Source organism: Oryzias latipes, chromosome 19 (genome assembly GCF_002234675.1).
Source record: "Oryzias latipes chromosome 19, ASM223467v1".
In the NCBI taxonomy this organism is placed as follows: domain Eukaryota; kingdom Metazoa; phylum Chordata; class Actinopteri; order Beloniformes; family Adrianichthyidae; genus Oryzias; species Oryzias latipes.
Window position 1 is genome coordinate 13,021,043 of NC_019877.2, and position 21,810 is coordinate 13,042,852.

The 21,810-nt window shown below is 41.4% G+C and overlaps 1 protein-coding gene across 14 annotated transcripts in view; it reads left to right on the forward strand.

The window, feature by feature from the left end:
• The window catches only part of LOC101170226 (calcium/calmodulin-dependent protein kinase type II subunit gamma), a 41,204-nt gene that overhangs the window by 12,567 nt on the left and 6,827 nt on the right, over positions 1 to 21,810 (forward strand). Inside the window, exons 3-19 of one of the 14 annotated variants that reach the window (XM_011488293.3) lie at positions 760 to 819; positions 6,227 to 6,281; positions 6,399 to 6,464; positions 7,287 to 7,359; positions 8,397 to 8,499; positions 8,902 to 8,985; positions 9,922 to 10,016; positions 10,400 to 10,522; positions 10,684 to 10,767; positions 12,452 to 12,494; positions 13,269 to 13,331; positions 15,684 to 15,724; positions 16,298 to 16,381; positions 18,231 to 18,275; positions 18,369 to 18,423; positions 18,617 to 18,697; positions 21,357 to 21,497. In XM_011488293.3, coding sequence (XP_011486595.1) covers positions 760 to 819; positions 6,227 to 6,281; positions 6,399 to 6,464; positions 7,287 to 7,359; positions 8,397 to 8,499; positions 8,902 to 8,985; positions 9,922 to 10,016; positions 10,400 to 10,522; positions 10,684 to 10,767; positions 12,452 to 12,494; positions 13,269 to 13,331; positions 15,684 to 15,724; positions 16,298 to 16,381; positions 18,231 to 18,275; positions 18,369 to 18,423; positions 18,617 to 18,697; positions 21,357 to 21,497 — 1,296 coding nt within the window. The remainder of the gene's footprint in view (positions 1 to 759; positions 820 to 6,226; positions 6,282 to 6,398; positions 6,465 to 7,286; positions 7,360 to 8,396; positions 8,500 to 8,901; positions 8,986 to 9,921; positions 10,017 to 10,399; positions 10,523 to 10,683; positions 10,768 to 12,451; positions 12,495 to 13,268; positions 13,332 to 15,683; positions 15,725 to 16,297; positions 16,382 to 18,230; positions 18,276 to 18,368; positions 18,424 to 18,616; positions 18,698 to 21,356; positions 21,498 to 21,810) is intronic. The other 13 variants (XM_011488295.3, XM_011488297.3, XM_020712299.2 and 10 more) reach the window with 13 other exon arrangements.

Here is a 21,810-nt window from a genome sequence, read left to right on the forward strand (position 1 = left end):
TAAAGAGTCATGTCCTGTCTCAAACCATGGTCAGCAAATGCTAACAGTATTTGAGTTTAGGGTCCTAATATCATTGATGCATGCACAGCAGTGAGAAGAGCTGCAGGTATTCAGATTCATGTGCTGGTTTGGAACTGGTGTCTACATAACTGATATACATGCAAAGAAGCATTTTCAAATGAACAGAAAGCACCTCATATCCTGTTGCGCAGTGCATGTGTCTATAGAAACTTTAATGTTTGTTTGCCTAAATGGTTTCCAACCAACTACAAGTCTATGAACTATCAGTCATTTTCAGCCTTTTCACCCTCTACTCAGTATGACTGCATGTTGCAAATCCTAGCCATCAGCCACAAAGGTCACTTTGTGCCTAACAGGGACATTTATTTCAAGTTTTGTTGGGGAAATGGACTAAATTGTGTGAATTAATCTTTATTTCAAATATTCCATTCATGTTTTATCCAAATTTATTTTTATTAGTTGCTTTGTATTCTTGTGAAACCTGAAGTTCCATTGTAGTTCTGACATGAGATTTCCTTGTAATTGAAAGTCAGGGTTACTATTCATTTTGTACAGTTTTATAGCTTTAATTCTATGGGCACTGATGGAGGAATGTAAAAAAAAAAAAAGTTTTAGTTTGCTATTTGACTCCAAGTTATCAGACAGGTTAACGAATTAACTAAAATGATTGTGTTGTTGTTTCCGTCTTCAAAGACAATCATCTTATATTAACCATCATGTCTGTTTTTTTCCCCTCAGACCATCAGAAACTCGAGAGGGAGGCCCGGATTTGCCGTCTTCTGAAGCACCCCAACATTGGTGAGTTTTGAACACAAGTCCAAAAACACATAGCATTTAGTGGAAATACTTTGGACTTTTCCCTCTGTGTTTGTAGCTTTATTTAAAAATCCAAACTGCTACATTAGAATTTTTTCCGTCTGTATAAGTTACTTTGTGCAAAGAAAAGGAAGACCATGGCTTGTTGTGTAACTAGAACAGTAATAATTTAGTTAACTAAGCAGGTAAATGAGGAGGCTGATTGTTTGACTGTAGTCTGAATAATAAGGAACAAAAAAAGACAATGTAGGGCCAGAGTTCAATTCTCATAACATTAACTAATGGGAACTTCTGTATTAACATTTTTAAAGAAAAGGGCAGGCACCCCATGGTTTGTGTAGTTATTGCTTAACTATTGGTTGGATCAGTCCATATGCCAACTTTGCATCTGTGTGCATTTGTGTTTTTTGTTTTAGCGTCGCATTTGACACAAAAATAAAGTTTTCAGTATATTAAAACATAAAGGCTGAATTAAGAACTGAAAAAGCACAAAGCCTTTGTTTCCTAATGCAGAGATTAATTTCATATATTTTTCTCAGTGATATTAAGACTATGGCTTTTTTGTTTTTACTCATTTGTGTGTGTTTTATAAGTGTGGATTTCTTATCTTTCCGTTTTGTGCGCGGTGAAATTTTTTCTGTTGAACCTTGTAAAAGAAACCTGAAACTCAAACTTAAAGTTTCCTCAGTTAATGCTGCTTCCCACTCAACACACCAAATGTCTTTGATGTTCTCCGTTTCATCCTTTATACTGATTTTGTGCAACATTTTATCAAATATTCAGTCAGACAACATCAAACCAATACTTTGAATTATTTTGGCTTTCGGTTTTTGATCAATTATAATGCATACTGGTTAATGAGTTACCATAGTAACTGTATTTTCTAGACTGTCCTAGGATGGAATCATTGACATCAGATGTGCTTTCCCTTCAGGAGGTTTCATCCTCCTGGGAGAAACTGAAGAAGGGTTTGGTGAACATTCAGGCTTAGGAGTCTTGTTTACAAGTCTTATTTAATATGCAGCTGTGCTGTTAGGATGATGAACTGTTGTCTAGAAGCCTTATTGAAAGCCCTAAATGTGAGGTGAGGTTGCAAAATGCAACTGTGGTTAATAGAGTAGCTGTGCTGAATATAAAAATCCCAATGATGGGTGGTATTTATTATTATTCCAATCATTGTATTTACTGTATGATATTTTGAAGGAACTTCTTGTTTATGCAGCATTTGATATAAGAGGTTCTGAATTGACTGTTTAGGTTTTTTTTTTTTTTACAAATTCACCCAAAAAGTGGCAGACATTTGTCATGGCCCTATTAATTGGCCTCGATAAGGTTTAAACCAGTTTTTTTTTTACTAAATTGCAGCTGCTTTATAATAGAATGAATACAAATATGCACTTTAGCTTTTCTAGTTATATACATCAGATGATCTCAGTCTCACAGAAAAGCAATATGGACTTTAGACATGCAATCATTTTACAAACTTTGTGCGTATGATTATAAAACTGATGATTCTGCAGGAAGAAAAAGGGTTTAAATATAAGTGACCTTTCAAAAAAAGAGATCTCTAATGCTACTTTCACACCAGTATCTGAAATGTGTATTTAAGCGGACACTTCCAATGGAAAGTCTATTTAAATGGTTGGCGTTTCGGGCTATCGCGCTCAAAAGTTTTAAGTCATTACTTCAACTTTACATGCAGCCATTGAACTCGCGTGTAACGTTAAACCAGTTGAACTTTGACCAATCAGGGACTCGGATTTGTTAATGACGTATGGGCGCCATCTTTTATAATTCACATAGGTGCCAACCAACCGTTTGAAAAGTGATCTCAAAGAACAAGAAATTAATAATTACGGTTTGTGGCCGACCAGAAATATATGACACCGAGTCTTTCAAATATCAGAATAGAGCTGTGGAGGAAAAGCCTAGAGTGAAGTTTATGACATTCGCACTGCTTGGACAAGCATCTTCTGACTGTGGCGTTCAGCGTGAACAGCATATCCTGAACACGGGTTCAAGAGCCCATTCTTAAACAAGCCCGGTGTGTACGAAACATTAAGGTTTTCACAGCCTCCACTTCCTTTTGATAGATAAACAGATTTTCTAATGTTGTTTGTGATGGTGTTTGTGAGAAATATTCTTATCGTTTATATTATTTCTGATACTTTTTTTTTACTTTAACTTTAGATTTCTGAATGGAGTCTTGGTGTTTTTAGCTTCTATTTTGCTGATGCTACTATTTAGATAAAATAAAGACATTATGAAACAAAGATTTTTATTGGAGATTGACACAACAGGAGAAAAAAAATCAATGACATCTTTACTGCTGCTGTCCGTTTTTTTCTTTTTTCTTTTCATGTCCCAGTTTTCCTGCCCCTCGCCAACACTCACTTGCCTCTGACCTAATCATTTTTGTATCTCATATAGACTTTCCTTCCCTTTTTGTCATGTCACTTCTCTACATTTTGACACATCTCCGTGTCATCAGCATGTCAACTTTGGCCAAAAGAGGACACGCACAAAAAGACAGATGGAGAGATGAAAGTAGAAATAGCATGAGGCAGATGGAAGGAGCACAAGAAAATAGGAGGAGGCGAAGGAGGAGGAAGGGGGCAGGCGCTCTTGTTTCTTGCTGCAGGGGCATCCATCTTCATCCTATTATACAACTGATATTCACTTTACATGATGATAACTGTCTTATCTGCTGACGCCAAACCTAAGTTGTATTTCAGCCTCATACTCTGGTTCCTCCTCGCTGCATCTCCCTTTGTCATTCTGCTGCTGTATGACAGGAAAGCTGGGATGGTGACCACATCACTGCGCTATTATAAAACCTCTGGATGCAGCATTTCTCCTACTAATTCAGCCAATCTCTGTAAAAACAAGAAATATCATTTCAACCATTTTAAAAATTAATAATGCTGGGCTCAAAAAGATCCTGTACCAAAACCGAATTCATCCTCTTTTCGAAAATGTAATGTTGATTTTTACTAAATTCATTATATAAAGCCATTTTATGTATTCTTTGAAGTAAAAAAATTTCTTCTGTTTTATTTTTTTATTAAGAATTCATAATTGTATCAGTAACAATTCCACCGTTGCTCAGTGTTAATAGGTAGTTGTATAGAAAACTGTTCATCATAGCATAACAAATGTATTTTAGGACAAATATTTGACAAATAAATCCTTATTTAATTGAATATAATATAATTCTGTATATAATATTGCTGTCTGGCATTAATGCAAAAAAATTGGGGAACAACCTAACGCCATCGAGGACAGTTTTAGCAGCAATAAAATGTTTTAAATGTACTTCTTCTTTACATCTAAATTGCTGTTTGTATGTGAGCCACGTCCAGTCAAAGCAAAGTGTTCGTGTCACCGCCTGCTGCAGAATCCGCCAGCAATGATCTGAGAATACAGCCTCATACAGACATGCAGCACGTTTACGTAAGGCAAAAGCACATCTCAGTTATGTATTAGAAAGCATGGTTTCCACTGAGTTTAAATATATTAATAATTAGCAATGCAAATGACTTGGACAGTGGGCTGTTTAAACCAGGAAATATTGCTGCAGTCAATAGACTCCTCTGCAGCCGCGGCTGCTTTGCCAAACTCGTGTTATACAATGTTGCGTTTGTAAGCCTTAGCCAGTTTCATCACTGACACGCAACAACCCGCCATCAGTCTTTTCTGCATTTAGCGCCGATTTGCATTTGTCGGTTTGAGCCTTTTTTTTTTTCCTAGAGTTTAGACTGAGGAGCAGGATGTAGATGCACTTACAATTTAAAGTAACTTGACTGCCTCTGGCTCTTTCTGTCTTCAGCTAACTGATGTTACACAAACACCACTGCATTAACACATTTCTTTCTGCATTTGTTGTACAAGTTTAATACAAAGTTGACCCATCTTCAATCACAAAAAAATTAAGACAATATGTGTGATGTGTATCTGTAGGTCAGCAGGCGTCCCGGTGGCCTATAAAATCTGGCACACACATGATTTGGCTCAAACTGGAAACTTTTGCTCCAATATTAACTGATGAGAGTTGGACTAAAAGAAATGTCCCTTGGTGATTAAAACATGCATTCCTATGGAAACAGTCATCTTCTATGCTTTTTTTTATGTCCACATGGATTTAAAATGTTGTGCAGAGGCTAAAGAGCGATTACAGATTAATGCCTGATGACCAGGACGGGAATGTGACAAACCTATTCTAGCCTTTAGACATTTTATATAACCTTTATTTAACCAGGTAAGTCAGTTGAGAACTGATTCTCATTTACACTGACGACCTGGCCAGGAGGCCGTGCATTCATTCTGCATTCTCATTCATGGCTTATGCCAGCAGCTGCTGCCACATAATTCCTCTGCAGAGGTCAATGGAGGTCAGGCGTTGAAAAGGGCTGCACATGTCCGATCTGTTCTAAAAACTCAACAAAAAGTTAACACTCTTTGTGTTTTTAAGCAGATGTAGGTGACACTTTTACACAGAGTATATTTTCTGCAAAACATGTGAATTACAATGTAGATAGTACAACATTAGTACAGTACATACAATGTTAGTACTACCTACATGATTATTCTGTCATTTTTAGCACCAATTAAAGTTGTTTGTGGTAATTATTTATTTTAAAGAAGCATCCCAATCATCTATTGATCTAATTTCAAAGTCTTCCCAGTGGTCTTTTAATGATGAGGATGCCGTTTTTAGCGGAACGCAAAGAACCTGTGGTGTTTTCTAGGACATACTTTCTGCAGAGCGACATAACTTCAATAGAAATTCACCTCTGAGTTGTGGGCGGGACCGTTGGCGCAGAGCAATCCCACACCCCCTTCCTGTCACCCATAACTGAGCTCTTTGTTTACATGCTCTCCTGCTAGCTCACAGCCTCTCACACCCCCAACCTAACTTTAGATGTGCAACAAAAATGGCAGCAACGTTGATGCTATCCAACCATACAGTTCTGAGCCAGATCCCACCTCGCACGAGGAAAAAAAAGACATAAATGGATCAAGTGGCCTATTTCCTGTGTATCAATCTTTTTCAAACCGCACACCCAAAACACAATTTACATTGTTCAATGAGTTTGTTCTGGTTTATATTGGATAATCTATACATATTGCACCAATTAATGTTTCACCACACTGTCAGGGGTTTAGAAACTGCAGACAAAACACATCATCAACAGGAAGAGTCCTGCCAAAATGCTTAGAGTACAAAAAGTACTGGAAGTGTTGTTGAATTTTTACCCCATAGACTTTTTTATGTTTTCTTTTCATCTGCTATGCATCTTTTAATAGAATAATAATAATCCAGACGATTCTGTTTCTATGTTGCAGTTTTCATTGCTTTTTTTTTCTTATTTTCTGCCCTTTCCTGCAGTGAGGCTCCATGACAGCATTTCAGAGGAAGGCTTTCATTACCTAGTCTTTGACCTGTGAGTATTCTCTGACACTCGCACACACTGACATTTTATCCATGCCTGCGACAGCACTTTGTTTGTATGCTAACACCCTCTTTCTCCTCTCCTCCTGCTCCCTCCCTCCTCTCCCAGTGTGACAGGAGGGGAGCTTTTTGAAGACATTGTAGCCAGGGAGTACTACAGTGAGGCTGATGCAAGGTAAGCACCTCCTGTGTAGCTGCTGTCATGTTAAATACCCCGTGTCTTTTATATTTACAAAATATATGAACTAAACAAAAAAGCCTTTTTTTTCTTAGCTAGTATATCAAAGAAAGTCACACAGCAGCTAAATATGCTCCGTTTTGAGAGAAAAAAAAGTACGACGAAGACTCTTTCTGGTGCTGTTCTTTCTGTTAGCAGCTGCATTAAAGGCTGTACTTTGAACACAAACATTCAGTTCCACACGCCTGCTAATCCACACAGTATTGGAATAAATTCAGATAATTTCTTAAGCTGAGCCCGCCCTCTGACCTATTAACTTTACCAGAGTCATGGCATTCACTTAATCCTCAAACAGTGGATTTATACAGATGGAAACTTCAGAGCAGATGAATGTGATGATGGGGTATATTCACCTTCATCCACACCAGAGAAGAGCATAGGGAGATGGATACATTGGTATTAGCATTTGCTAAAGTAACATTGCAATTATAGCCATTTTTTTAGAAAAAAAGTGTGTTTTCAGTTCTTTCTGCCAAATGGCTTCTGGGGGTTTTTTTTGTCTCTTGTGGGAGGAATTGTGGGAAAACCTGTGAAAGGCTCTCGGATATTTCTTTATCCCATTGTTATCCTTTAAATCGCATACAGTACATAAAAAAAAAGCGAATCAGTCTTTTCTTAAGATCAAATAGTATTTTTCATTTACGCCAACGTTTTGTCGCTCCGGTGTAAAAGTCGTAGAAATCATGTGAGGATTTTGTTGGGAAGTGCAGGAGCCGACTCTTATCTTCCAATTTTGTCCTCTTCTCTCTCCCTCTGTAGTCACTGCATTAGTCAGATCTTGGAGAGTGTCAATCATATCCACCAGCACGATATTGTGCACAGAGACCTCAAGGTGAGTGGCTGCCCGTTGCCGTGACAACCACACACTCGCACACCTCTGCTCGTGGCCATGGCAACAGCTCCTCTCGGCTTTGTCTTTTTTTTTTTTCTCTCTCTCTCTGCAGTTTTGCTTGCATCTTTTTTATTCCTCCTCCCTGTGTTGCATTTTTTTGTTTTGCCCTCCGTTGCACTATCTGCTCCCACATCTGTCATCCTGTCTGTCCTTGACCAAAGCGCTTTGTGTGTGTCTGCACATGTGGTCAGAGTTGGTGACTCATGAGCACGTGCAGTGGGTTCATCTCTCACCTCTGGCAAGGACTTAAGCAACACACACACTGTTATGGGAGCTATTGTGACATACGCAGGCAGGGCAAGCCCAATGAAGTTGCCAGGACAACTAGTGTGACATCACATCAAGCAACATGGGAGGGCCTTTTTTGTCCTAAATTGCTGATTGGTTCAGATTCAAGGAACACAGGAAGAAAATTAGAGTTAAACTCAATTTAAGGTGATAAAATATTAGCCAGCAATGATATGCATTGAATATTGTCTTTTCTCCTGTAAAAGGATGTCTGGACACGTGTGCATCTTTTCCATGCCTGCATGTTTCCTGTGTAACAGAAGAGTGCTATTACCTCAAGCGCTGGCTGTCTGATTTGTTGCCCTTTTATCCTGATTGGGCTTTTTACTTTGTCCCTTTATGTCCCACGGCCCAAACAACTGCCATTTAGAACACTAGCACACATCCTGCCTCTCACTAAGTACACTTTCCATTTAGCATTCCGTCTGCAGCGCTGCCTAAATGACTCCCGAGTGGTTTCTATGGCTACGAACCCATGTCCATATATAGTGTTGTGGAGATTCTCAGCCCACCCATCCTTTCCCATGCTCTGTCTCTCCATCACACCTTTACCCCGCCCCCACACAAGCTGTGCTGAATGCATAAAAATATTTCTGAGAAAGAGCTTTATTGAAGAGTGTCTGCAATTATGTGTCTCTCACATTTTCTGATCTCTTGTCCCACATTCTGCTTCACATTTTGCCCGTCAGCCTGAGAACCTGTTGTTGGCCAGTAAAATGAAGGGCGCTGCAGTGAAGCTGGCAGACTTTGGCCTTGCTATTGAGGTGCAAGGAGACCAGCAGGCTTGGTTTGGTAAGAAAACACATACGGTGACATACATCGGTCAGATGCACTGGACTGTTATCTAATCTGAATCTGTTTTATAGCTTGCAGCAAAGTATCACCGTGGACGTCACCACATCTCATGCATCTAAATACAAACTTTTTTCAAATCTTGCTTGAAAAGGCTCCTGCATAGTTCATGCTTAGGTCATTTTGTTTAGCCTAACAGCTGAGCTGACAGTTTTTGGCCGTCTCTCCTGCAGGGTGAAGTGATTAATGGATATTTGCTTGTGATTCCACAGTATCATAATCCACTCTTGCGTAACAGTCCAACAGACCACGGTTATATCAACCATTCATATAACCGCACAACAGCATCCCTTTACAATCCCCTCTGCCCCTTAGCTTTTGCCTGTGTTTTCTGTTGGTCAGGGTTTGCCGGCACCCCCGGCTATCTCTCTCCTGAGGTCCTGCGGAAGGATCCCTATGGAAAGCCTGTGGATATTTGGGCATGCGGTGAGTTTGAACCTCACACATTTAGCCGGTGGATGCTAACGTTTTTGGTAAAGAAACACAAACAAACATTAAATAAATTGAACAAGCTTTAAGAAATGTATTAATCTGTCTGGGGCTGGCCTAAAAGTGTTATACTATGTTCACTGGGCATGTGATGCGCATTCAAGAACAGGCTGTGTGCGGGTTCTTGAATGCACTTTTAGCATACCATGTTCACTATGGACTGTCGCTACCCGATACTAGCCTGTGTACCTACAGTTAGTAGAGGCTTAGAGGGAAATGTTGAAGCAGTGTAAATCTTGTCCCGGACTTTTTTTTCCACTACTCTTTTCCGATAAATGAAAGACTTTGTGTCATATAAGCAGAGCACAAACTGCAATTGCTAATGTCTCCTCCATGATCAATTTTCAAATGGTTGGCACTTCCGTGTAATTAAAAAGATGCTACCCATTCTACCAAATCCGGGTCCCTGATTGGTCAAAGTTCAACTGGTTTCATGGTCAAAGGCGCTCAATGGCCGCTGGGTTTGTACGCAGAGCCTAAAAACGGACTTAAAACTGGCCTAGCACTGCATGAACGCGAGAGTATCCAGACGTAACGTGCATTCACCTATAAGGGCAATTATGACTAAGGAATTAGATCTGTCATAGTTTCACTCCCAATGTTAGGTGTCTCTGTTTTCAGTTTCTATTTTAGATAAAAACACAAAAGGTCTGATGAAGAGTAACTATAAATGTGATGCAACACAGTTTAAACGATAGTTTTAGATTGACTAATGAGCTAATATAGAACATTTGCCCTTAACTATCAATAATTTGAAGTTTCAGTTCTTCAAAAGAGCTGCACATGTGACAAAACACTTGTTATTATGCTTCCTTTGATGTGCAGCACATGGGACGGTTTTGTAACAAGACTTTTTTTTCTCTACTCTTTCAGGTGTTATTCTCTATATCTTGTTAGTTGGATATCCTCCATTCTGGGATGAAGATCAACACAAACTCTATCAGCAGATCAAAGCAGGGGCATACGATGTAAGTGTGTTGTATGTGTGTGTGTGGGGGGGGGGGGCAGTGCAGAGGTTTGCTAAGCACTTTTTGAATGTTTAATAGTCTCCAATTGAGATTTGGTCCAATGTTATTGATCCAATCAGAGCTTTCCTGACGCATTGCAGTAGGGATTTGTGTGTGTGTGTGTGTGTGTTAAGGAGGGAAAATGAGACGTTCTGTGGCAGTTTTCTTGTTGATTTTTGTTCTTCTACACTCTTTAAATGTAGTCTCAGGTTTTTCAATGCAAAGGATAACAAAGTACCCTTAAACTGGTGGCAAAGAACTGGCCACGATCTCACAGATTTAGGGCTTCACGAATCAATTTCAACAGTTTCTTTCCATGTTTTCATATTTCCCCATGTTCCCAGTTTCCTTCCCCAGAGTGGGACACGGTGACTCCAGAAGCAAAGAATCTGATCAATCAAATGTTGACCATTAATCCAGCAAAGAGAATTACTGCTGAACAAGCCCTCAAACACCCATGGGTCTGCGTAAGTATCCACCACGTTCAAATTCAGACTTTCTTTTAGCCAATTCTTTTAATTAAAGAGCTGTGTCATGATTTTGAATGGCGTGCCACTTCAAAAAGTAGTTTGGAAAAAGCATCCTGTAATATTCTGCTATAATGTACTGTGGTTCTGTTCCCCTGCAGCACCGCTCTACAGTGGCATCCATGATGCACAGACAAGAAACTGTGGAATGTCTCCGTAAATTCAACGCTCGCAGAAAGCTCAAGGTTGGCGGTCCTAAAATGTACCCTCCTCTTCCTTTTTCACTTGTCAACAATATCACTTATCTAGAAGGTTATTTTTATGCACTTATCCTGCAAAACTAAATACATAAACAAGATAATTTTTAAAAGATTTCTACAATTAGAGCATAATTGAACTGATGGAAAGTCTGATCAAAATGACTTTTTGTCATGAATTGTCTGGAGGAAAACAAAGCCAGATGTGGGCGGGACTGTTGGTGTACAGCACTTCCCCTCCACTTTGCTGAGAGCTCTGTTTAGACTATGGTCACATTTGCCCAAATGCCACTGCTTGGTGACCTAAATGCAAGTTTTTCAGCAAAATCAGCAGGTGGCATTTTTTACAGGCAGCGCTGCAGCCACTGAGGTTTTAAGAAAAGTTCAAAGTAAAACTCAATCAAAACTCACCATGGCTTTGATAGCACCACAGTGACTAAGACCTGTGTGTTGATGAGCTGCGGTTGATGCTGAGAAGAATATGAAGACAGAACATTGTGCTTTCTTGTGTTCCAAAAATGTGTAAATTGAAAAGATTATAATGTGTGCTCAGAATCTGGGTCGCAAATGAGCAGCTTTGCAGAATGGCCCGCTTTCTATATATCCCCCGGCTACTGGGAGGCCGGTGGCACTTGATCTGAACAACCGCCATCCGGAGACATTTACACATCGTCCAATCAGAGCTGCTGCTGGCCGGCGATCTGGCTGCCACCACCCTGTGGCTGTCGCCTGATTTTGTAAAAGAGTCATCCCTGACTGACTCCCACCATCTGCATTCATGACCACGCCAAAGTTTTTAAAAAAATAATCGGGCGGCGGCAGCTAATCTTGAAGAATCTGCTGATGCCTCCCCATGGCGCGGTGGCAGTTGTATATGTGACCGTAGCAGTAGGCAGAGGGAGCTGTTAGCCTGCGCAAGGTTTTTTAATGTAAACAATAAGATTTTTTCCAACCTTTTTTTTTGTCAGCTCCTGACTCACAACGATTTGAATAAACAAATACTCAGAAATGCAATTTTGAGCTGAATTTTCTTTATATATGTCCTTCATAATCAGTAAAATGCTACAAGAACATGCTAAAAACACCAAAAATACATGGATTTAAATACTGATTTCATATAAAAAGGCAACATTTCCATTGTTGCTAAGGTGTTTAAAACCTCAAAAAGTGTGATTTTAATCAGGTGCAGTGTCAAATCACAAAAAATGTTTAGTGTGTTAGATAAGCTGTATTTAAACTGGCTTATTCAGTTTTGAACATCTGCATTTTCCAAAAGCATTGATTGCTGAGAACCCATCCCCTCTCCTGTATGAAGCAATATTCCGATACTTGGAGTTCTGGCCACGTCTCGTTGCTGTAGTTTGGATTCACAGCTACACATGCAAACTAATGGATGGATCAAGCAGCAGCTCTTCTTCACAGTATTTAACTGAATATGCATGGAGGAATGTCTGACAGGACTTAAAGATACAAAAGCGGACATTTGGTAAATCTTTCAAAGTTCAGCACTTTAAAAATGAGACTTAGAAGAAAAAATCTCCAGCTGCAGCAGTATTTGATAATTTTCCTGTAAATGAAATACAAAACTCTCTGCAGGAGTAGCTGGTCTTTGTAAAGCACAACAAAGCTCTTTGCTCTCCCTCTCATCCTGCTTTCCTCCTTCCTCTCCCAGGGAGCCATTCTCACCACCATGCTGGTGTCCAGAAACTTCTCAGGTGGGTGTAGCCTTCGCCCTCAGCCTCCCACTTAGCACATGCAGAGGGAGTGGAGGAAGGAGAGTGGATAGTCCTCTGCACCTCTTCTAACCCCCTCACCACATGCACACTCACCCACTCGTCCTCAGAATAACAATTGGTTTTTGTGTGTGCACAGGAGTTTGCTTGTTTGCAGCATTAAACTGAAGTAAAGAGCGATGTTCCTCTTGTGTTCAACCAGAAATTACTTTTTTTTTATTGATGGAATATATAAATACAAATGTATGTTTACAGTTTAAAAATGTGATGTTCTGTTGTCTATCTGTTGTTTGTAGTTGCGTCCTTGTCCATACTAATGTATCTCTCCTTTTGTGTGTTTGTGTGTGATCTTCTTCCCTGTGAGTGTGGAGCATTTGCATGTTTGAGAGAAGGAAGCCTCGACTTGTATTAGGTTTCTTTTATTTGGGCAATTGTGGTGTTTTATAAAAGGTGACTTAAGATTTTGTGTTTGTTTTTTTATAATCTGTTTTCCCACCACTCAGAGTAACTGGCATTCCCCAAAGTGGTACTCTGTCTACCAGTAATTGGTCTAGAGGTTAAAAAAAAGTTCAACCCTGGGCCTAGCAATCCACAGGGGTGCTAATCTTTGCCTTAGCCCCTCCTTCCTTCAAATGATGGATGCACCCGGGCTGTAGCCAGCACCCCTGTAGTTTTCTTGGCCCACCACTGAACACCGTGAGACAGACCTACCTATTTTGTATAGCTCCTCCCAACTTTAGCGTTTCTGTCCAATAGTGGGCCGGCAGCATACCAACTCTGCTGCTGCCGCCTCCTCCACGGCCTCACTGGCTCAGGAAGGTACGTCCCGGAAGACACGCCCATCCACTTCCTCTTCACACACTCACTTGCATCATGGGTCCATGGTACAGGGCAGGGCCCATTACTCTTCTCTCCAAACTCCTGCATGCAGCCTCTGCCACCTTCCTCCTCATTTACATACATATATGCATGCATACTTATTTTCTGTAATTTAGGATTTTGCTTCAAAGCAAAAACTCCTTCAGTAATTTACTTAGTTTAGCTTCTGCCAAACACACTTTTACCTTTAAACTGCCATTCATCTTCAGTCACGCTCAACATTTCATTCTCCACATCACCTTTAGAAAGCTCCATCCTACTTCCAACTGAACTCATACGCCCACCATGTGCCCCCTCCCCTCGAGCCAGTAGGCACAGGGCGACTGAGGCAGGGGACGAGGAGGGGCATGTATCCTGAGGGCGGGAAACTGACACTGCAGGGGCCGGCAAGAGCTGGGTTGGCGTGCTGCCATCGTCAGACCTGGGTCAGGTTGGAGGACGGAGGCAGGGAGAGGGTTTGAATCAGACGGAGGAATGAAGGGCTGCTGTCAGCGATGCTTTTTTATTAATCAAGCAACCCTCTTTGGAATGGAGGCGTCCTGCGTCTCATTCCCTCTGTCGAGGCCTGTTTCAGTACTTCCAAAGATCCATTGAAAGTAGTGAAAACAGGCTCTTCTCTCCTCCTGCCAAGTGGAGGTGGTGACCAAGGTCTGCGATTCCAACGGTGGCTCCATGGATTGTGAACATTAGATAGGCAATGTGGAGCAGACTGGATTCTTTGTCATCCTTTAGATAAAAGAATCTTCCCTGCTCTACAGTGTGCTTAGATGTCTCCATAGCTCCTTTTTAGGGAACTCTAACAAGAGATGACCTAGATCCTTACAGCTCCAGAAGATGAGGTTGTGTGTGTGTGTGAATGCTGTGATGAGATTCAGGTTGTGTGTGGTGCTTTGATTGTCAGCTAAAGCCCTCCAAATGCGGGCTTCCTCTGAGACTGGACCAAGTTGTAAGTTTCTGTAAATATCATGTGTGCCATCATTACAGACTAGTCTCCTTTTTTATTTTTTTTAAACTCATCTAGGTCTGGTTTTATTTTCTTTGGCTTTTTGTCATTCAGATGTCACTCATCACTGCAAAATATCCAGCACTTTACTACAACCGCTTCTTTGCACTTTTTGAAGTTTGGTGAAGGCAAAGCTTGTGTTTCTGTTCTTCCAATGACTTCTCAGTACAACGTGTGGGGTGTGCTCATATGCAGCATTTCTGTATATTTCTCAAAGGTTGTTTGTCTTGCTGCCTCTTGCATGTGGGTGACCTGTGCAGTGGAATTCTAAAAAGATTCTGGGGAGATGCCCATTCAGATGCTCCGGTTGATCCTTTAGCAAGCTGTTGCACCTTTTTCCTAAAGTTGGTCTCCTTAAGAAGTCACATGACTTCAAAGAGCACATGAATGAGGCATCTCCACTGTCACACAGCAGGCGATTGGAAGACTCATTTTGATGAAGAGCAGATGCTTATGCTCTGATTAATCAGTATTTCTATTCCTAATTTGAAAAAACGAAACAGTTTCTCTGTCATCATGTTTATTTTTCTTTGGATGCTGCATGGCCAGGCCAAGATAAACGCTACATTTCAACCAAGATCAGGGAGCATGAGTTGTCACTTCATATTGTTTGCTGAAGTAAATGCTCTGGCCCTTATCTCTGCTCTGTTGTGGTCAAATGTTGAGCCCTTTCTTGCAACCCTCCCCCTCCCCCCCCCCCCCTCCCCCTCAGTTCATTGTAGAAGGTAAGAAACACAAGATAAGGGTTTGGGAACCTGTGTGTTTGTGTCGGTAGAAAACAAGCGAAATGGGAGCTAGGGGGAGTTGAGAGCTTTAGACTGACAGGAAACGGACTGGAGCCCTTAACGGAAATCGATGATTTACATTAACCTATCTCAGCACCGTCGGTCCTGGCGGCAGAGCGAATCTGACCAGAACTCTTTCTCCATCTGCTGGGGTCTTCCAGACAGGAAATAGGTTGAGGAAGTTTACTTTGCTCTCAGGTTTCCTTTTTATCCCCAGATGGCAGTGAAGGGTGTAAGATGTGAATGGGTTCTGCAGGGTGTAGCAACCTTTTCAGACGGTTGAAAGTGGCACAAGTAATCCATTAAAAGCATGTGATTCTGTGGAAACATCCAGGCTTACTTTGTCACAAAAGCCGAGTTAATGGAGTTTGATAGATATAGCAAAGCACAGATCGAGGTTTCAACAGACCCTTGAGAATTGCGTAGATCCGCCAGGATGCTCTCCTCAACCATATCACTCAGTTTTCTACCCGTTTCTCTTCCTTTCTCTCTTTATTTTCACAGCATGCAAAAGTTTACTCAACAAGAAGTCGGATTCTGCCAAGGTAAGGCCGTCAAACATCTCTTTGAGATCTGCCTTTTTCTAACTTTGTTTATCTCACTGTCTTTTATTTTAAGCTGTGTTAAGGATTTTCTTTTTTTTTTTTTACAAATTCATTTGTGTGCCTTAAGAGTCACGATCCCTTTTTCTCTACCACAAATTTCAGAAACACTTGTTCTAACTTCCTTTTCTCAACTTTTAGTCAGTCTTGCGTCTGCTGGGGGTTTGTTCGGTCTGAGTCAGATGTGAGCTGCTCTCTTTCCGAGCAGCCTCTCATCTCTCCGCACTCTCTTCCTCCCGCTTCCCTGTCCATCTCCTCTGCCTCAGGGGTATCACTGTGTAGTTAAGTGGCACAGGCATAGAGGGTTAGTGAGGCAGTAAAAAGGATGATCTAGAGGCCATTCTTTGGCACTCACCCCCTCATTTATCCTGTTTAGCTGTCAACAGGCCGGGAGCCGTAGACAACATTAGCCCTGTCCCGAAAAAAAGAAAGGGAAAAAAAAAAAGCGTGTAATTGGAATGTCTCTGTTTGTGTAGCTTTTGTGTTTCACTTTGAGTGTTTGCGTTTTTATCCCAGCCTTCTACCAACAACAGTAAGAACAGTATAGTGAGCGCCATCAATGCCCTGAAAGACACCAACATGGCAACCAACGCCCAGATGGTACAGTAGTCCGCCGCAGTGCCAGTCCCCCGCCCCGCAACTCCACCCAACCTCCCGAGTTGATGCATCATAGCTTGATGTACCTCATCCTCATCATCTTAGCTGCTGCTTTTAAGTTTTCATTATGCCATTCAGGAGGTGTTGCACTCCATCATTCCCCGTCCAAACGGTCCCTGGCGATAACTCATAATTCTGAATAACTGAGTGGAATTTCAGACAGTACATGTGCATCCGGGAAGACTTTAAAGTGGCATGAAGTTGTGGGAGGATTACACGTGAAGAAAAAATGTTGGCACCCCTCTGCTAATGGGAGAAAAAACCTCGCAATAGGCAGTATAAAGAATGAATACAGTAATATTTAAAGATGTTACTCAGAAACAATGAAAATCAGATCTTGAAATGCTTCAAACAAAGGATGACCAACATGTTTTTCCACACGTTTTCCCCCTGAAGTAGCTCTGAAAGCTATCTAGGTCTTGTTTAGAGCACTAAGATTAGGCTAATTCAGCAGTGTTGACTCTTGAATTGTAGTGATGTCCTTTAAACTCATGCATTCTGAATAACATCCTTTACATCCCGTAACTGACCGGGTATTTTTTTTAAATCCTTTTTATCTTGATGTCATTCTTTTTAACCCTGGAAGTTGACCCCGCCTATCGCTCTAACCTGTTTGTGTTCATCACCATTTGCTCATGCTGCCAAACTTAATCCTTCACTTTCAGCCATTCAGCATGTTTTCTTGTTGTGATGCTTTTTTTTGGCATGCGTTGAATCACATTTGGTAGTGTGGTTGGATTAAAAAGTTCCACTTGAGTGCATTTCAACTGGTGATTCGGGTCCCCAAATTAGCTTTTGTAAACGACTGTGCTTGGTGCCAGATATTGACAATTAAAATGTCTTTCACCATTTCTATGAATTTTTTGGAGCAAACTCCATGTATGTTTTGAATATAATGGAGGTTTTGTATACGTTTATTTCCTTTTAATACATGTTAGACACTTTGTAGGTCATAATATAACAGCTGTATATGAAGGAAAATGCTCTGCATTATGCCTTAGTCACAACTGCCCTTACAGGTGGATACGGGCGAAGAATGGGCAAATCTCATGAAATTTTAAGATCAGACACAACTCGCTGAGTTTGTAGTTCTAAAATGGTTTTACACTTTTTTTTTCTGACGTGCAGGCTGCGGGCTACAGGTCATACTTGTGCATCATTTAGGGATAACACTGCACACTGCGCACGGGTTAGTTCTGTTCAAGTGAAAAGTTCCCGTTCCGTGCATGCAGCCGCACTTTTAAAAATAAGGAAATAAGACAAAGTGTAGTTTGTCTGGACGTCCTATGGGCACTAAAGTATCAACCCCTCACCCCATGCGTGCAGCATTTGTGCGTGGTCAGTAAGGAGCCAGTATGTGCGCCTTATTTATGACTAGAGTCCTGCACCGTATTACAGCATCCCCCATTTATCATAAGTGGTGGCAACTTTCATCATCCTTACAAACACTTCACAGTACGCTTACCAAACGCTAGACAATCGTATGTTCCATTTTCATGACGGCTCTTAAGGTGGTTGCATGAACCTCAAGTTAACTGCAAGACACACCTGCACTCCCCTTAAGATGCAGCCACTCCTCTGCACGACCCTCTACGGGCCTGGACCACCCAAGAACCAGCAGCAGTGCATGTGACTCGGGCATTAATGAAATAGTCTGCGTTTTGAAGGAGCGGGCAGATAAAGCATGGTCATGATGAGACTCAATCAAAGAACATGGACCAAGTTGAAAATCCAGTTGAGAGGCGCTGTGCTTAAAGCTGAGACTGGAGCTGACTCCTCTTTGCTTCTGCAGGAGTCTCAGAGCACAGTGGTGCACAACCCTCCAGATGGAGTCAAGGTGATGTTATTTTCTCTCTGCTAGTTTGACCCTGTTGGGTGACATCACAGATCTCGTCCCTATTGACTCCCTCTTCTCCCCTTTGCGCTTTAGGGATCAACAGAGAGCAACGCCACCAATGACGAGGAGGAAATGAAAGGTAGGAAAGGTACTCGCGTACTTTGTTCCCTATTTCCCATCCTTATCCGCGCTCTCTTTCTGTGTCCATTCGCCTGTCGTGATTCGGCAGCTGTGCTGAGACACAACACATGGCTGCCACACTCTTGACCGTGTGCTTGTCGCGTGTGGATGTGCGCTGGTATTTATCGTGAGTCTGGCTGCATTTTGTGTGTGTGTTCTAGCGGACAGTTCGGCGCTGAGTCAGAGCAGCGCTGCAGAAGAGATGCCTCCACTTCTTCCCTCACCTCAAAGCTCACCTGCCAGTAAGTTTATCCATGGCAACCAAAAGCTTTACGGTCCCCCCCGTCCCCGCGGCAAGGACCTAACACCACCACCCATCCCTCACTCCCAACCTGGCTTCTTAAAGACATCGGCAATGATTTCTTTACATTATTATAACACTTCCCTGCCAAGCCTTTGTTGTTTTTTGTTTTTTTAGGGTTCCCACTGGGTTTAGATTTATGGAATATTGAACATTTATTTTATGTTTTGGCTTGTTTATTTTTGCTCTAAGCAAAAGGAAGTTCAGATAAAGGTGGAGCATTGCAGGGAAAGGCTTTTGGAAACACATTTTTTGAATTCTAAAGATCTGGGAACAGGAGAATCTCTCCAGACAGAAGAGCAGAACAAAAAAACTGTTCACTTTTGGAGGGGTTTTGTTGTTTGTCAGCATACATTTCCTCCACTTTTATTATAATGTTGTTGGATCTGCATATTCACACTAGAGTGAGAATATTTGCGGATTTGTGAATCCTAAAGGACCAAGGCTATCTAGAGTCAGACGTTAGTCTTCGTAGTTAGGATGATCAGGTATTTTTTTTTTTAACCAAAAAAACAAATATGTGCTCATGAAACTGGTACGAAACTATTCAGGGTTATGCTAGAAATAATGATAATATTTCAATAAAACATTTTATTTGAGTAAACAAAAACCCCAAGCACTCTTTAAGAAAAATCTCTGTGATTAGCAAGTTAGTTTTTCCAACATTTTACAAACCTGTAGGGTTTCACAGGCATTTAGTACCAGTTTGCCCTTTATGTGTGAAAATCGCTTTGATCAAATCAGATACAAACATTATCTTTAAATCTAAATTACCATAGTAATCTTTGAGGGTTGCATTCAGGTGATAGATTATGGCTGGTAAAACAAAGCAGACAGCCTGTCACCTCCTCCTCTTCCTCCTACAAAGCCAATAGTCACGTTTCCACGACGAGCTGCTCCGCCCACAGTCTGTGCAGTAATGTCAGAATCCGGTGTTTTACTGACCCAGTGGTTATCCACGTTTTCTGACAAACCACATCAGTTTTAAATGGGATTTGTCCACGCTGCACCTTGATTTTACTGCACCCATCATCCTTTGCAGTCCTGAAGAACTGAGTGTAGTTGCTGTCATTTTAAGTTTTTACATCCCATTGGTCAGCAGCTGTTCTTTGCTTTTGTTCTAACTGAGGGGGAAAAGCTTTTTTTTTTTTTAATCTGTAAAGATGTTTGCACTTAGTCAGTGAAAGCGTCCAGCATGGCAACAGTTTGATCAAAATAGAGATCATACCTTAAGGGTTGTTATTGTGGAGGACCATTGAACACAATCATACATGAGGAACAGGCAGCTGACACACAGTGAGACAGACCATTGACTGTATGTGAAAACTGGACTGAGTGACCCTTCGACTTCCAAACAGGAAGTACCCTCTGGTCCCAAAAACCAATAGACTTGTATTGAGAAAATACAACTATTACTCGGTCATTAAACACTCTTGCTCTGATGTTCTTCCTTATCCTAATTTTTCTTTGTGGTCTCACATCGAACGTTCAAAATGTTTTTTCGACAGATTTCGTGTAGCCTGCATTCAGTGGAAGGAGTGTGGACTTCAAACAAGCTCACTCCTGATCCTGAATGGCCAAAGCGGTTGCCATGGAAACTTTGACTCAGACATATTTGGACCTATCACTACTTACTGACAATGTCTGGTTCCAACATGGCGACAGCTGTAACGCGGAAAAATGGCGACGGAATTTACTTTATTTGGTTGGAGCCGGAAGTTGGTCGTTTTCTATGGGTGACGTCCCACTTTTGAGTCTATTTTTGTTGTTTGTTTTGAACCTTTTAGTCACTTTGTTCCCAGATCTCATCATTCTCTCTGTGAGCTGCAAAACCATAGATTGCAGATGTTTAGTCACAGCTGTTTCAGCCTTTAGATCAGCCAAAAACATCAGGGTTTTTTTTGTCTTCCTTTGGTAGATTAGGATCTATTTTCAAGTCAATAAGGGCCACTGTGGGAACCCTGAAATGTGTGTGCGTGTGTTTGTTGGTGCCAACTGCACCTCTCTCCCTGTCGTCCTAACCTGGCAGCCCCAGCTGAAGAACTGGCTCACCCAAACCGGCCTCCTGGTCTGACTTTCCTGAACAATTCCCTCCATAGAGCATCGTCTGGGTTTTTTTCCCTTCATGCATTGCTCATATTTCCTCCTTTAAGCCTTCAGCAGGATGGTTCTTCGATGGCTTCCATCAATGCTCCTCCTTCCACTATGACTGTGCAGGACTTTGCTAACATACTTTGAGGGAGAGTCAACAATACTCTTCACTCCCTTCCTGTTTTTCCCCTCAGCTTCCTTCCTGAACACGCGGTTTCCCCACAGGCATAGTGTGAGCTAATAACCAGGGATGGCTTCGATCTGTTCTTTGCTTGATGTTCATCAGAGGAAGCCTTGTTAATGTGTTTGAGCGTTAAGGGTGAAGACGCTGGCATTACTTCAATTCCACGTCCATTTTCTATTCCTCTCATCTCTCACCTACATTTCTCCTTTGAAATCTCTCCCTTTCCTGTTTTACTGCATGAACCGTTTGCATTTTGTGTGTGGCTCATCCATTTTTTTTTCTGTTGTCCTCCATGTGTTTGCTGACCATCCATTGTGTGTTTCAGTTCCACCGCATGACGTAAAGCGCATGGCATGGAACAGCACAGTCAACAGCTCCTGTCCCGACTCTGACCACTCACAGTCCTCAGTTGTTGCTGCTCCACTAGGGAGCAACGCTGTCGCTGCTAAAAGCAACACTAAGCCGAGTAAGACCACATCTGCACTTACTAACCAGCTTTCCCTGTTTTCTTCTCACTGTAGCTCACCCAAGGCTTTCCTCTCTGAATGACATCTATTAAATGAGCTGTGGTTGAGTTTAACAACAAAAATCAAGCTCTGGTCTCCAAAACAGGAAGTGTTGACCTTAATATTGGCCGTTACTCTTACTATCCAAAATCCTGGCCTTTACATGTATCTATAGCACATGGGTTTTGTAAAGAGATGATGTAAAACAAGCAGCTTTACTTTTATTTGGAATTTGACCCCATTTTCCATGTAAATAGCGGTTCATTTTGTAGT